Source organism: Theropithecus gelada, chromosome 11 (genome assembly GCF_003255815.1).
Source record: "Theropithecus gelada isolate Dixy chromosome 11, Tgel_1.0, whole genome shotgun sequence".
Taxonomy (NCBI): Eukaryota; Metazoa; Chordata; class Mammalia; order Primates; family Cercopithecidae; genus Theropithecus; species Theropithecus gelada.
In genome coordinates this window covers 81,189,599-81,204,491 of record NC_037679.1, presented here as the reverse complement: position 1 = coordinate 81,204,491, position 14,893 = coordinate 81,189,599, and the positions used below count along the sequence as shown (strand labels likewise).

General features: G+C 50.1%; 1 protein-coding gene across 3 annotated transcripts in view; it reads right to left on the bottom strand.

Annotated features, from left to right (window-relative positions):
* BCL7A (BCL tumor suppressor 7A) overlaps window positions 1–1,408 on the bottom strand; it is a 41,288-nt gene extending 39,880 nt beyond the window's left edge. The window contains exons 1-2 of one of the 3 annotated variants that reach the window (XM_025403519.1): window positions 530–542; window positions 266–488 (exon numbers count right to left, since the gene is read on the bottom strand). In XM_025403519.1, the coding sequence (XP_025259304.1) occupies window positions 266–357 (92 nt within the window). In that variant the 5' untranslated portion in view covers window positions 358–488; window positions 530–542. Of the gene's footprint in view, window positions 1–265 lie in introns of all 3 variants that reach the window. The other 2 variants (XM_025403518.1, XM_025403520.1) reach the window with 2 other exon arrangements.
* Window positions 1,409–14,893: the final 13,485 nt, after the last annotated feature.

Sequence of the window (14,893 nt, the reverse complement as noted above, 5' to 3'; positions counted from 1 at the left end):
CCCCGGCGCCCGCCGCCTCCGGGCCGCCGCCACCGCCGCGCCAGGTGGGCGACAGGCGCGAGCGCACCTGGGCAGCGGCCGCGGCCCCCGCCTGGCGCAGGTGACCCGGCTCGCGCGCCGCCCGCCCGCCCTCGCCAAGTCCCGGGGCCCGCGGCGGGGCCGGGCCAGGGCAGGCGACCGGGGCGCTGCGCCCCGCGGCTTTCCGGAGCCGCGCTCGGGCTCGGGGTGGCCGGGGAGGCGGCGGGCGGCGGGTGTCTCCGCTTACCATTTGCGCACTTTCTCGATCGCCGCCATGACCCTCTTGATATCATCTTTGGCCCGGCTCCTGGTCTCGGCTCGAACCGACCTGCCCGACATGGTTCCGGCGGGGAGACGGAGGCTGGGGAGCGCGCCCGCCGGGTCCTGCTCGCGCTCCGCGGCGGCCACACTCGCGCCCGCCCGCCGCTCACTCACTCGCGCACAGACACTCGCACTCTCACACGCACACACTCACACACACATACACACATACACACACACGCACACACACACACACACACACAAAGCCCGGGGCCGCCGCGCGCCCGGCCCAGTGCGCAAGCGCCGGGCGGCAGCTGCACCGAGCAGGGGGAGCCGCGCCGCCGCCGCCGCCGGCAGTGCGGCCTCCGGGCGCCGCGGCCACCGGGCAGCGCCACCGGGCCTCCTGCGCCCCCAGAGGGGACGCCCCGCACGCCCTCCCGGGGAGGTGCCGAAGGGTGCACGGCGACCCCCGGCTCCGGGCGCGCGGCGGGGGCGGGCGTGCGGACGTGTGCGCAGACCCTTCCTCGGAGGCCGCAGGTGCCGAGGGGTCCACCGGAGACAGCCGGTCTGCGGGGCGGGGGGGATGCGTTCCCCGGGACCCAGCCCAGCTGCCCCTGCCCTGCCCCCGGAGCGCGGCGGCGGGTGCAGTAGTGCAAGTTTCTTGCAGGTCTCTTGACTTCTCCGAGTTGAAGGCGCCGGTTCGGGACGCGAGGTGCTCTTGGAAAGAGTTGGGCATCGCGCATCTCTGCTGGCCCACGGCCCTGTTCAAATGCGAGCTAGAACGTCGCCTGCCCCAGGCTTTGTCCTTTTGGAAAACTGGGGTTGTAGGAAGGTGCCTGGGGCCAGGCGGACTACCAGAGACTCTCGACCTTGCGTACTAAAGAGTTTTATGCTCAGCAAAAGCTGAATGATGATCAGCATCGTAACAGGGACTCTTCCTCCCGCCCCTGTCCCCTTAGAAGTTGCCTTGTCATAAACAAGGCGAGAGGGTCTTCGCTGAGCTTCACCGGAGGACCACGATTTCACCTTAAGCCACTCCTGACTTCAGTACCAGACTGAGACCAGGCGCTGTTATTGCCCAAATGGCCCTAGCGGGTACTAGGGGCTGGTCCCATCTACAAGGAGGGCTTTTGAGGCCTCCCAACAGAGCCCTGGGGAGGAATCTGCGATGATCAGGGTAACCTGGGTGCCGCATCTTGGTGTTCAGCTGCGGAACCGGCTGGACCAGAGCTAATGCGCTCCCAGAATGAACTGGGAGACCGAGAGTGGCCCAAATGTCAGCGCCCCGGGCCTGGAGATGAGAGCCCGACAGCAGCCATTTCACAGCTGGGGAAACTGAGTCCCGGGAAAGTTCAAGGTTGCAGCCTTAAACTGTCACTCATTCTAGACGTTTCCCCCGGAGGGTTTGGTCTTTGGGGAAAACGCTACTGAGGAAATGGCGGGACCGCAGGCCTTTTCCTAGGCATTTCTTTTTACTATTCTGAAACTCAAACTCCTGACGTGAAAAATGAAGAAAAAAACAAATACCAGCCGGGCGCGGTGGCTCATGCCTGTAATCCCAGCGCTGTGGGAGGCCGAGGCGGGCGGATCACTTGAGGTTAGGAGTTCGATACCAGCCTGGCCAACATGGTGGGTGAAACCCCGTCTCTACTAAAAATACAAAAATTAGCCGGGCGCAGTGGTGGACACCTGTAATCCCAGCTACTCGGGAGGCTGAGGCAGGAGACTCGCTTGAACCTGGGAGACGGAGGTTGCAGTGAGCGGAGATCGAGCCACTGCACTCCAGCCTGGGAGAGAGTGAGACCCCGTATCAAAAAAAAAAAAAAAAAAAAAAAAGCCGATGCAGTGGTTCATGCCTGTAATCCCAGTACTTTGGAGGCCGAAGTGGGCAGATCACGAGGTCAGGAGTTTGAGACCAGCCCGGCCAACATAGATAAACCCCGTCTCTACTAAAAATGCAAAAATTAGCTGGGTGCGCTGGTACGGGCCTGTAATCTCAGCTACTCGGGAGGCTGAGGAAGGAAAATCGCTTGAACCTGGGAGGCAGAGGTTGCAGTGAGCCAAGATCATGCCATTGCACTCCAGCCTGGGCGACAGAGGAAGACTGAAATAAATAAATAAAAAGAAAGAAAGAAAGAAAGAGAAAGGAAGGAAGAAAGGAAGAAAGAAAGAGACGAGCGAGAGAAAGAAAGAAAGAAAAGAAAAGAGAAAATAAAAGAACAAATACTTCAGAGAATCATTCCGAGAATTTTCTGGGAAAATATGCAAGAGCAGGTCATAAAACAGATCTCACAGAGATATGTGAGATCAATAGATAGGTGCTTTGGGCCACACGAAACTTTAAAAAGATGTATCTTAAAATTTAAAATAGGAAAATATTATGTCAGAATTCAGATAGTGACTGAGGAACGGATAAATGTGTCTATCCACACAACGGGATATTATTCAGCCATGAAAGGGAATGAATACATGCTACAACATGGGTGAACCTTGAAACATGCTAAGTGAAAGAAGCCGGTCACAAAAGGATAAAGAAGTCCATTTGTGGGAGATATCTAAAACTAGGCGAATCCATAAAGACAGACATCAGATTGGTGGTTACCAGGGGCAAGGGGGAGGGGAGAACAGGAGTGACTGCTAACGGATGTGGGGTTTCCTTTTGGAGTGATAGGAAAGTTCTGGGATGAGATAGTGGTGATGGTTGCAGAACAGTGTGAATGTACTTAATGACACTGAATTGTACACTGTTAAATGGTTACAATGGTCAATTTTATGTGTATTTGATCATAATAAAAAGAAATCTAGGCTGGGTGCGGTGGCTCACACCTGTGATCCCAGCACTTTGGGAGGCCGAGGAGGGTGGATTGCTAGAGGCCAGGAGTTTGAGACCAGCCTGGGCAACATGGTGAAACCCCATCTCTACAAAAAATTCAAAAAATAGCCAGTTGTGGTTGTGCGCATCTGCAGCCCCAGCTGCTCAGGAGGCTGAGGTGGGAAGATGGCTTGAGCCCAGAACATAGAGGCTGCAATGAGCCAAGATCATGCCACTGCATGAAGGAAAGAGAGAGAGAGAGAGAAAAGAAAGGAAAGAAAAGAAAGAAGGAACGAAAGAAAGAGAGAGAGAAGAAAGAAAAGAACGAAAGAAGAAAACAGAAAGAGGGAGGAGGAGAGGGAGGGAGGGAAGGAAGAAGGAAGGGAGGGAGGAGGAAGGAGGGAGGGTGGGAGGGAGGAGGAAGGAGGGAGGGTGGGAGGGAGGGAAGGAAGGAAGGAAGGAAGGAAGGAAGGAAGGAAGGAAGGAAGGAAAGAAAGAAGGAAGGAAGGAAGGAAAAATAAATAAATACCCAGCTTCTCTAGAACCAGCAGACCTGCAAACTGGACCCTCAGTGCCACATGGCACCCATTGGCTAGAGCTGAAGGACCCTGTATTTTTCAAAGAGAATTCTCTGGGTCACCAGTGCACTCATAGCCACTTTACTCATTTGTATTACCTCTCTGGCCCCTGAAGGTATTTGTGATTTTGATCCCTGATAAAAACCATAAAGCTTTCTTCAAATGTCCTTTGTAAATCTAGTATGTCACTTTTAGTAGTTTCCTGTCTCCTGCAGGTATTTTTACACTTCTTTCTTTCAACAAAGCACAGTAGTTTTACAGCCTGTGTCTGATGATTCTAATATTTGACATCTTCGAGAGTCTGTTTCTGCTAGGTCTTGCTCATGGTGTCATAGTTCCTTGTTATATGCCTGGGTCTCTTTGACCATTCTGGACACTATTTTAAAATTTATTCATAGGGATAATTTGAGGCCTTCCCCGGAGATAATTTATATTGGCTTCTGCCAGGCTCCTCAGGTCACCGCTAGTCTGGGATGACCTTAATCCAAGTTCAGGGTTTGTGAGTCCCTGACCACTCAGGTGATGTGAATACTGGCCACACAACTGTGCCAGACTGGTTGACTCCTTGTAGTCTGAGGGTGGAGTCAGGGTTGTGCTGCAGGTGGTTTACAGGCCTCTGCTTCCCAGCGCTGTGTTCAGTGACCTCATGCTGAGAGTTTGGAATCAGCTGTGGTGGGAGTATTTACACCATGGAAATTGGCAAATGATCTATACATCAGGACCCTCCTTCCCCAGGCCCAGCCAGAGCTCGTGGTTGAACATTTACCAGCATACCATTGGTGGAGTCCGACAAGGCCCAAATTATCATGGGAAAGGACTCCCACTTAGTGTGAGTCATGGACTTTAATTCTTTAATTTTCTGGCCTTTTTTTTTTTTTTGAGACAAAGTCTTGCTCTGTCACTGCCCGGGCTGGAGTGCGGTGGCGTAATCTTGGCTCACTGCAAGTTCTGCCTCCCGGGTTCACACCATTCTCCTGCCTCAGCCTCCTGAGTAGCTGGGACTACAGGTGTCCGCAACCACGCCTGGCTAATTTTTTTTTTGTATTTTTAGTAGAGACAGGATTTCATCATGTTAGGCAGGATGGTCTCAATCTCCTGACCCCATGATCCGCCCGCCTTGGCCTTCCAAAGTGCTAGGATTACAGGCGTGAGCCACCATGCCCAGCCTAATTTTCTGGCCTTTTGCCCCATAAAACCATTCATGGTCAAGTTCAAATATGCTAGCGCTGGCACAAGTTAAAGTGGCTTCCTTCCCAGATTACCTTTCAGCGTTTTTTTCCTTCAATTTTGGCCTAATTTCTCACTGTCTTCTTTCTTACAGTCAGCACATAGGGGCTTTTAGCATATTTTCAAATACTTTTCCTAGCATTTTTAGTTACTTCGAGAGTTAGTCTAATTGTTTACCAGAAACTGGAAGTCAAGCTCTCTACATATGTTTACTATTATTCTAGGTATATTAAAAGAATGAAAGGCCAGGTGCAATGGCTCACACTTGTAATCCTAGCACTTTGGGAGGCTGAGGTGGGTGGGCAGATCACCTGAGGTGAGAAGTTCAAGACCAGACCGGCCAACATGGCAAAACCCTGTCTCTACTAAAAATACAAAAATTACCCAGGCGTGGTGGCGTGTGCCTGTAATCCCAGCTACTCAGGAGGCTGAGGCAGGAGAATCACTTGAACCCGGGAGATGGAGGTTTCAGTGAGCAGAGATCATACCACTGCACTCCAGCCTGGGTAACAGAGCGAGACTCTGTGTCAAAGAAAAGAAAAGAAAAGAAAAGAGTAAAAGAGAGATTCCAGGGTCACAGAAGTGAGTTAGTTATGGCTGTGTCAAATGTTTTAACCTCTCTGTGTCTCATCTGTAAAATGGGGATGAAAATAACTACACCCATCTCATAGGGTTCTTACGAAAATTACGCACACCAGGCCAGGCGAGGTGGCTCACGCCTGTAATCCTAGCACTTTGGGAGGTGGAGGCGAGCGGATCACGAGGTCAGGAGATCGAGACCATCCTGGCTAACATGGTGAAACCCCATCTCTACTAAAAATACAAAAAATTAGCCGGGCGTGGTGGCGGGCGCCTGTAGTCCCAGCTATTTGGGAGGCTGAGGCAGGAGAATGGCATGAACCCGGGAGGCGGAGTTTGCAGCGAGTGGAGATCGTGCCACTGCACTCCAGCCTGAGCAACAGAGTGAGATTCCGTCTCAAACAAACAAACAAAAAAACAAAAGAAAATTACACACACTATCTGTCAAGCACTTACAACAGTGTCGCTACACAGTAAGTGCTACATCAGAAAGGACGGAAGTGTGCCACATAACAATGTTCCAGTCAGCCACTGCATATACGACGGTGGTCCCAGAAAATTGTAACGGAGCTGACGACATTGGATCCATCCTCACATCAGAGTGCAATTACTTTAATTAAATTCATTCATTAATTTAGAGACAGGGTCTTGCTCCCACAATTACTTTATTTATTTAGAGACAGGGTCTCACTCTGCCCAGGCTGGAGTGCAGTGGCAGGATCAAGGCTCACTACAGCCTCCACCTCCCAGGCTCAAGTAAGCCTCCTACCTCAGCCTCCTGAGTAGCTGGGACCACAGGTGTGTACGACCATGCCCAGCTATTTTTTATTTATTTACTTTTTTGAGACAGGGTCTCACTCTATTGCCCAGGCTGGAGTGCAGTAGCAGGATCATGGCTCACTGCAGCTTTGACCCTCTGGTTCAAGCCATCCTCAGCCTCCTGAGGAGGCTGGGACTACAGGTGTATGCCACCACGCTTTTTTTTTTTTTTCTTTATTGTAGAGATGGGAGTCTCGCTTTGTTGCCCAGGCTGGTCTCAAACTCTTGAGCTCAAAGGGTCTTTCTGCCTCAGCCTCCCAAAGTGCTGGGATTACATGTGTGAGCCACCATGCCCAGCCTAACTTTATTTTTTTATTTTTATTTTTTTATTTTTTGAGATGCAGTTTCACTCTTGTTGCCCAGGCTGGAGTGCAATGGCATGATCTCAGCTCATTGCAACCTTCGCCTCTCTGGTTCAAGCGATTCTCCTGCCTCAGCCTCCCAAGTAGCTGGGATTACAGGCGCCTGCCACCACACCTGGCTAATTTTTGTATTTTTAGTAGCGACGGGGTTTCACCATGTTGGTCAGGCTGGTCTGGAACTCCTGACCTCAGGTGATCCACCCGCCTCAGCCTCCCAAAGTGCTGGGATTACAGGCATGAGCCACCGCACCTGGCTCTAACTCTATTTTTAAAATAAATCTAATGCAGCGGAAGTGTACTATGTTTGTAAAGCCTATTGTAGTGGATAGTAATGTCCTGGGCCTTCACATTCCCTCACCACTCACTGACTCACCCAGAGCAAGTTCTAGCCTGCAAGATCCATTCACGGGAAGTGTCTTTGCAGAGGGACCATTTTTTATGTTTTACACTGTAGTTTTACTCTACCTTTTCTATGCTTAGAAATGTTTAGATACACAGACCCTTACCGCTGTGTTACAATTGCCTACAGAATTCAGTGCAGTACAGTACAGGATTCCCAGGCTGCACAGGTTTGTAGCGTAGGAGCAGTAGGCTCTACCATCTAGCCTAGGTATACAGGAGGTGACACCATCTGGGTTTGTGTAATCACACTCCATGCTGTTTGCACACTGATGAAATTGCCTGGGCTGGGCACCATGGCTCACACCTGTACTCCCAGCACTTTGGAGGCCAAAGTAGGAGGACCACTTGAGGCCAGGAGTTCAAGCCCAGTCTGGGCAACATAGCCAGACTTACTCTTTACAAAAAAAAGATCAAAAAAAAAAAAAAAGAAAATCAGCCAGGTGTGGTGGTGCACTCCTGTAATCCCAGTTACTCGGCCAGCTGAGGTGGAAGGATCGCTTAAGCCCAGGAGTTCAAGGCAGCAGTAAGCTGTGATTGTGCTACTGCACTCCAGCCTGAGTAACAGAATGAGACTCTGTCTCTTTAAAAAAATGAAAAAAATTGCCCCAACAATACATTTCTTTTTTTTTTTTTTTTTTTTGAGACGGAGTCTCACTCTGTCACCCAGGCTGGAGTGCAGTGGCACATCTCGGCTCACTGCAAGCTCCTCCTCCCAGGTTCACGCCATTCTCCTGCCTCAGCCTCCCGAGTAGCTGGAACTACAGGTGCCCGCCACCACACCCAGCTAATTTTTTGTATTTTTAGTAGCGACAGGGTTTCACCGTGTTAGCCAGGATGGTCTCAATCTCCTGACCTCGTGATCCACCCGCCTCGGCCTCCCAAAGTGCTAGGATTACAGGTGTGAGCCACCGCACCTGGCCCCAACAATGCATTTCTTAGGACATATCCTCGTCGTTAAGTGACACACGACTAAATTTGTTAAAGGACCTGTACAATTGCTCACGTCGTCATTATAATCATCATAATGATTAAACATCATTACTATGTAATAATCCTCGCTAGGGACTAAAGTCAAACTATTCCCCTTTTCTGGCTTTCTAAATTCAAGTCTCCATCCACTCCTGCTGCTGTTCCTCTGGGTTGGAGGCTCGTTCACCACTGCTGGGTGGAGGAGGTTTCCATCTCTGGAACAGAGATGTGTAATTGTGAGGCGTGTGCAGGCCCAGCCTCAGTGAGTCTCTGCAGCCTAGCAACTTGCAGTGGCAGCAGCAGCAGCCTGTGGTTTCATAAACAGAGGTGCTCTGGTGTTTAGGGAGCAGGTCATTAGCCAGGCCTAGCAAAGAGGCAAAGCTTTAAGGAGAAAGCTCCAACCACAGAATGAAATATACTCCCTTCCTCTGACACAGGAACAGAAAGGCTGTGAAGCAAAGCACAAAAAACACCATCAAGGCCGCCTCCCTCCTTTTACAGAAAAGAAAGCTACAATCAATAGCTGCCCAGCCACTTAGCAGAGTTGTGGCCAGAACTCAGCTCTCCCAATTGGGGAAACTGGGCTTCTGGACTCCACATATGTCATCATGCTGATAGTTTGAAATCAGCTCTAATGGGAATATTTACACTATGGAAATTGGCAAGTGCTATATGTCAGGCCCCTCTCCTCTTTCCCACCCAGAGCTGGTTGATAAGCATTTAGCAGCATGCAGTTGGTGGAGCTCAGTGAGGTCCCAAATTATTAGCATTTTCTAAATGCAGAAAGTCTGGATGACACAGTGACTTGGAGTTAACAGTTGGAATCTTTCTACACACAGGCTCGGTACATTCTTAGGCCAGGGATCTAGAAGGCTGCCCAGATTTCTTCCCCTGTAATCTCCACATGTGGAGTGATTCCGCCGGTTCAGCATCTAAACACCCTCCCAGTTCTGGGTGAGCCTTTGTGGGTGGAGGCAGCCCCTCCCCACCCCGCTACAGGAGCTAAAGGGGGTCTGTCTCGCTCTTAACTGGGGGCCCAGTTAAGTCTGGGCATGGGTTCCAACTTTAGGCATGGATGGTGGATGGTCTAGTCAGTTGATTTTTAAAAAATAATGGTTTTATTAAGATATAATTCATGCAGCATAAAATTCACCCTTTTAAAGTATATAATTCAGTGGTTTTTAGCATATTCACAGAGTTGTGCAACTGTCACCACAATCAATTTTAGAACATTTCATCATCCATAAAAGAAACCCTGTACCCATTAAACAGTCACTCTCCGTCTCCCCTCCCCACAGCCCCTGGCAACCACTGGTCTCTATGGTTTCACATAAATTGAGTCATACAATATGTGGCCTTTTAGGTCTGGCTTCTTTCCCTTAGCATGTTTTCAAAGATCATCTATCTTGTAGCATGTATTAATACATCATTTCTTCTTATAGCTAAATAATATTCCATTGTATAGATATACCACAATTGATTTTTCCATTCTTTCGTTGATGGTTATTGGGTTGTTTCTACTTTTTGTTTTTCTTTTCTTTTTTTTTTTTTTTTTTTTTTGAGACGGAGTCTCGCTCTGTCACCCAGGCTGGAGTGCAGTGGCCAGATCTCAACTCACTGAAACCTCTGCCTCCCAAGTTCAAGCCATTCTCATGCCTCAGCCTTCCAAGTATCTGGGATTACACGCTCAAGCCACCATGCCCAGCTAATTTTTGCATTTTTAGTAGAGATGGGGTTTCACCATGTTGGCCGGGCTCTGGTCTCAAACTCCTGACCTCAGGTGCTCCACCTGCCTCTGCCCCACAAAGTGCTGGGATTACGGGCGTGAGCCACCATGTTTGGCCTTGTGTGTGTGTGTGTGTTTTTTTTTTAAGAGATGAGGTCTCTCTTGCCCAGGCTAGTCGTGAAGTTTTGAACTACTGGATTCAAGCAATTCTCCCACCTTGGCCTCCCAAAGTGCCAGGATCTATGATCTGTGGTATGAGCAATTGTGCCTGGTCTTACCTTACCTTTTGGCTACTATGATTAATGTTGCTATGAACACTAATATACATAATGGTCTTTATGTGTGGGTGTATATTTTCCCTTATCTTGGCTACATACCTAGGAAGGTAATTGCTGGGTCATATGGTAATTCTATATTTAACATTTTGAGGAACTGCCAAGCTGCTTTCCAAAGCAGCAGCACCCTTTTACACTTCCACCGGTAATGTGGCAACTTCTCCACATCCTTGCCAACACTTGTTACTGTCTTTTAAATTTTTTAGCTATCCTAGTGGAGGTCAAGTGGGATCTCATTGTGGGACTGATTTTGACTTTGAGGTTTGAGGAAGGTAAGGACAATGGAGAAATGACTCACAGCAGACATGGCCATTGGAAAGCTTAACAGGATTGGAGGATCGAGTGCTCAGGGATGGCAGCACCACTGGGGCATCCTGGCATCCTTTTGTTCCCATTCATCTCCAGGGCTTGCTTCTCCAGTATCTCTATTGATTCTGTGAGTTGCCTGGTAGCTTTGAAATCAAGTCCTTTTCCACTTAAGCTAAGCGGAGTCAATTTCTGTTACTGCAAACCAAAGATCATGATTGACATCAAATTGAAACTGTCCCTCTCTCCTTCTCCTTCTCCTTCTTTGAGACAGGGTCTCACTCTGCTGCCCAGGCTGAAGTGCAGTGGTGCAAAACAGCTCACTGCACCTCAACTTCTCCAGGCTCAAGTGATCCTCCCACCTCAGCCTCCTGAGTAGCTAGGACCACAGCCTCGTGCCACCATGCCCAGCTAAATTTTGTATTTATTTTTTTGAGATGGAATCTTGCTCTGTCACCCAGGCTGGAGTGCAGTGGCATAATCTTGGCTTACTGCAACCTCCACCTCCCAAATTCAAGCGATTCTCCTGCCTCAGCCGCTTGAGTAGCTGGGATTACAGGTGCGTGCCACCACGTCCAGCTAATTTTTGTATTTTTAGTAAAGACAGGATTTCACCATGTTGCGCAGGCTGGTCTCGAACTCCTGACCTCAGGTGATCCGCCCACCTCAACCTCCCAAAGTGCTGGGATTACAGGTGTGAGCCACTGTGCCCAGCCTAAATTTTGTATTTTTTATAAAAACGGGACTTCACCATGTTGCCCAGGCTGGTCTCGAACTCCTAGGCCCAAACGATCCTCCTGCCTTGGCCTCCCAAAGTGTTGGGATTACAGGCATGAGCAATGGTGCCCAGCTGATTTCATTTTTAAAAACTTGAAATCCCTGGAAAACTCAAAAGCATGAAAAAGTGCCAACTCAAGGACTTAAAGTCTGTGGGGCTGAAACCCACTGTGAGCCATTCAATCTGTGGCTGGTGTCACGGGCAGGAACATGCTGACTTTGGGGCTGGTCTTTCCTGGGACCCTCTGAGTGGCCGCCTATCCCACATCAGGGCCCTGGGATATGAAGAAATGAGAAGTGGCCAGATCTTCCACTTGGAACACTTGGCCAGCCTCCACTCTTCCTACCCACTTCCTTTATTTTTTCTTTTTAAATTTAATAGAGTCGGGGTCTTGCTGTGTTGCCCAGGCTGGTCTCGAACTCCTGGCTTCAAGCAATCCTCCCACGTCAGCCTCCCAAAGTGCTGGGATTGCAGGTGTGAGCCGCTGCACCTGGCCACTTACCCACTTTCCAAATGAAACATTCCTACTAAGACTCATGAGGAAGAATCATACAATGGCAGTGGTAAAGGAACACTAGAGGTCATTCTAGATGCCTTGTCTGGAGCCTGCAGTATTCCCCAGGGTTGACTGTACAAACCTTTGATTCACTGAATGCATCTGGCTCTTCTGCAGCTCCCAGCTTTGGCTCACTTGGCCCCCTCTGGAACATTCTCCTCTCTAGGGAATCCCTCTCACAGGGGCCGGGCTTTTCCCTCGTGGCTCTGACCTCCGTTTGCAAGTTTACGTTAATGTGTTTGTTTCACATGAGCCCCCTAAAGACAACAGCCACTCTCTTGTTCACCCCAGATAGGCAGCCCTCACGCGGTGCCCAGCACACAGTCAGCGTTTGTTGAATTCGTGAGTGGGTAAATAAATGAAGTCCATCTCTCACAGGTTTTTTTTTTTCTATTTTTAGATGAAGACTGGCTCTGTTACCCAGGCTGGAGTGCAGTGGTGCCATCTCGGCTCACTGCAGCCTTTGCTTCCCAGGTTAACCTGCCTCAGCCTCCCAAGTAGCTGGGATTACAGGCACATGCCACCGCACCTGGCTAATTTTTATATTTTTAGTAGAGATGGGATTTTGCCATGTTGGCCAGGCTGGTCTCAAACTTCTGACTTCAGGTGATCTGCCCACTTTGGCCTCCTAAAGAGCTAGGATTACAGCCACTTCTTCCAGCCCCATCTCGCTCAGATCATAAAGGAATAAATGAGATGCTTCCAGGGGAGGGGGACGGCGGCCACCCGCGCATCTAGGGGGTATGTGCCCCGCTCCCCCATCCCCTCGCGGGTGCAGGGACAGTTGTGGTCCAGGCCCAGGGGACTACCCACTGTCCCTTCTCCAGGGCAGTCAGTCTGGCTGGTGGGCTGGGGGTGGTGCAGTCTGCAGCACATCCAGGTGGCATGAAGTGTTCACCGGAGCCTGCCCTGGCTGTGGTCATGAAACTTGTTCCCCCTCAAAAAACTTCACCAGCTTTAAAGACATGCAGCTTTAAAAAGATATGCAAAAATAAATACTATGTTTACACTGATGTGTTTTATGACTTCCAATCAAAACAACAAGAGGACATGGGGAGGGGGCCTCAGATGATGGTCCGAGCCCTTTTGGTTTTGTTTTGTTTTGTTTTGTTTTTTTGAGACGGAGTCTCGCTCTGTTGCCCAGGCTGGAGTGCAGTGGCGTGATCTCGGCTCACTGCAAGCTCCGCCTCCCAGGTTCATGCCATTCTCCTGCTTCAGCCTCCCGAGTAGCTGGGACTACAGGTGCCTGCCCCACTACGCCCGGCTAATTTTTTGTATTTTTTTTTTTAGTAGAGACGGGGTTTCACCATGTTAGCCAGGATGGTGTTGATCTCCTGACCTCGTGATCCGCCCGCCTCGGCCTCCCAAAGTGTTGGGATTACAGGCGTGAGCCGCCGCGCCCGGCCATGGTCCGAGCCCTTTTGAGTGGGGGCAGCTTCGGTACTGATGCCCCACCCTTGCCTCATGGCACCACTTGCGATTTCACACTCCCAGGGAGGGCAGTGACGCCAGTGCTGGACAACGACCTTCCTGGAGCTGATGCCTCTCGCCTGGGCACTGACAAACGCGAGTCCACCTTGGCATCAGTGCACTCCGGAGAACACAAGCTTCGGGGCGCGGAGAGCCGCAGTTCACTGTCCCACCAGTCAGCATCGCACTGCCGCTGAACAGTGTTGCATCAACCGGCTTTTGTTTTCTTTTTTTTTTTTTATATTCCTTCCAGCTAAGCTAGCAGAGGGCGGTTACATGACATATGAGCAGGGTGGCAACTGCCGTCAACTCCCAGCGCCTGGCATCTATTTATTACAGTCAATTTGGAAATAGCTACCCGCAGGGGAACTGCTGGCCAAATCCCTAAAGAACACGCTCAAGCCGAAAACACCAGTGTCTCAGGCAGCCACAGCTTGAGGACACAGATGTTTAAAAAAAGACCTTTTTGTTTGCATCACCTCGAAGCACAGCAGAAGGCTGGGTCTGCACAGGCCAGGCAGTGAGCGAGGGCACCCAGGTGCTATGGCGCCGGCAGGAGCGTTTGCTCAATAATTGAAAGGCACAGGGCAGATAGTGGAAATAATTCAGGGGTGACTGAGTCAGAAAGGTGGTACAGATTTCATTTTTTAAAATCTTTATGTTGAAATGATTTTAGGCTTGCCAAGATAGTGCCATGTTCCCTAGACCCCTCACCCAGTTTCCCTAATGTGAACATCTCACACAACCGTGATACACTGAGCAAAACTCAGAAATTTTGTTTTGAGATAGGATCTCACTCTGTCACCCAGGCTGGAGTGCAGTGGTGCGATCACGGCTCGCTACAGCCTTAACCTCCCAGGCTCAAGCGATCCTCCGGCCTCAGCCTCCCGAGTAGCTGAGACCACAGGCAGGCTCCACCATGCCCACCTAATTTTTAAAAAATGTTTTGTAGAGATGGGAGTCTCCCTATGTTGCCCAGGCAGGTTTTGAACTCCTGGGCTCAAGTTATCCTCCCAGCTCGGCTGCCCAAAGTGCTGGGATTACAGGTGTGAGCCACTGCACCCTGCCCAAAACTCAGAAATTAATATTGGTGCAACACTAGCAACTAAACCATAGACTTTAGTTGGATTTCACCAGTTTTTCCACTGATGTCCTTTCTGTTTCAGGAATGGATCCAGGTGTCCACATTGCATTTAGTTGTCATGATTCTGTCTCTTCTGGTCTGTGAGAGTTTCTCCCTCTTTCCTTGTCTGTCATGACCTTGACATTTTTCTGAAGCGTGCTGGTCAGGTGTTTGGTCCAGATTTGTAGTATCTGTGGAAATCTGTTGGAATGAGTGCCCTTGGCCTACGAGGCACAGTTGGGGGTGGTGAGCTACACCCTGCGGGACAAATCTAGGCTGACGCCTGTGTTTGCAGGTCTCCGAGCTAAGAATGGGTTTCACTTCTTTTTTTTTTTTTTTTTTTTTTTTTTGAGACGGAGTCTCGCTCTGTCTGCGATCTCCGCCTCCCGGGTTTATGCCATTCTCCTGCCTCAGCCTCCCGAGTAGCTGGGACTACAGGCGCCCGCCACCTCGCCTGGGTAGTTTTTTGTATTTTTTAGTAGAGACGGGGTTTCACCGTGTTAGCCAGGATGGTCTCGATCTCCTGACCTCGTGATCCGCCCGTCTCGGCCTCCCAAAGTGCTGGGATTACA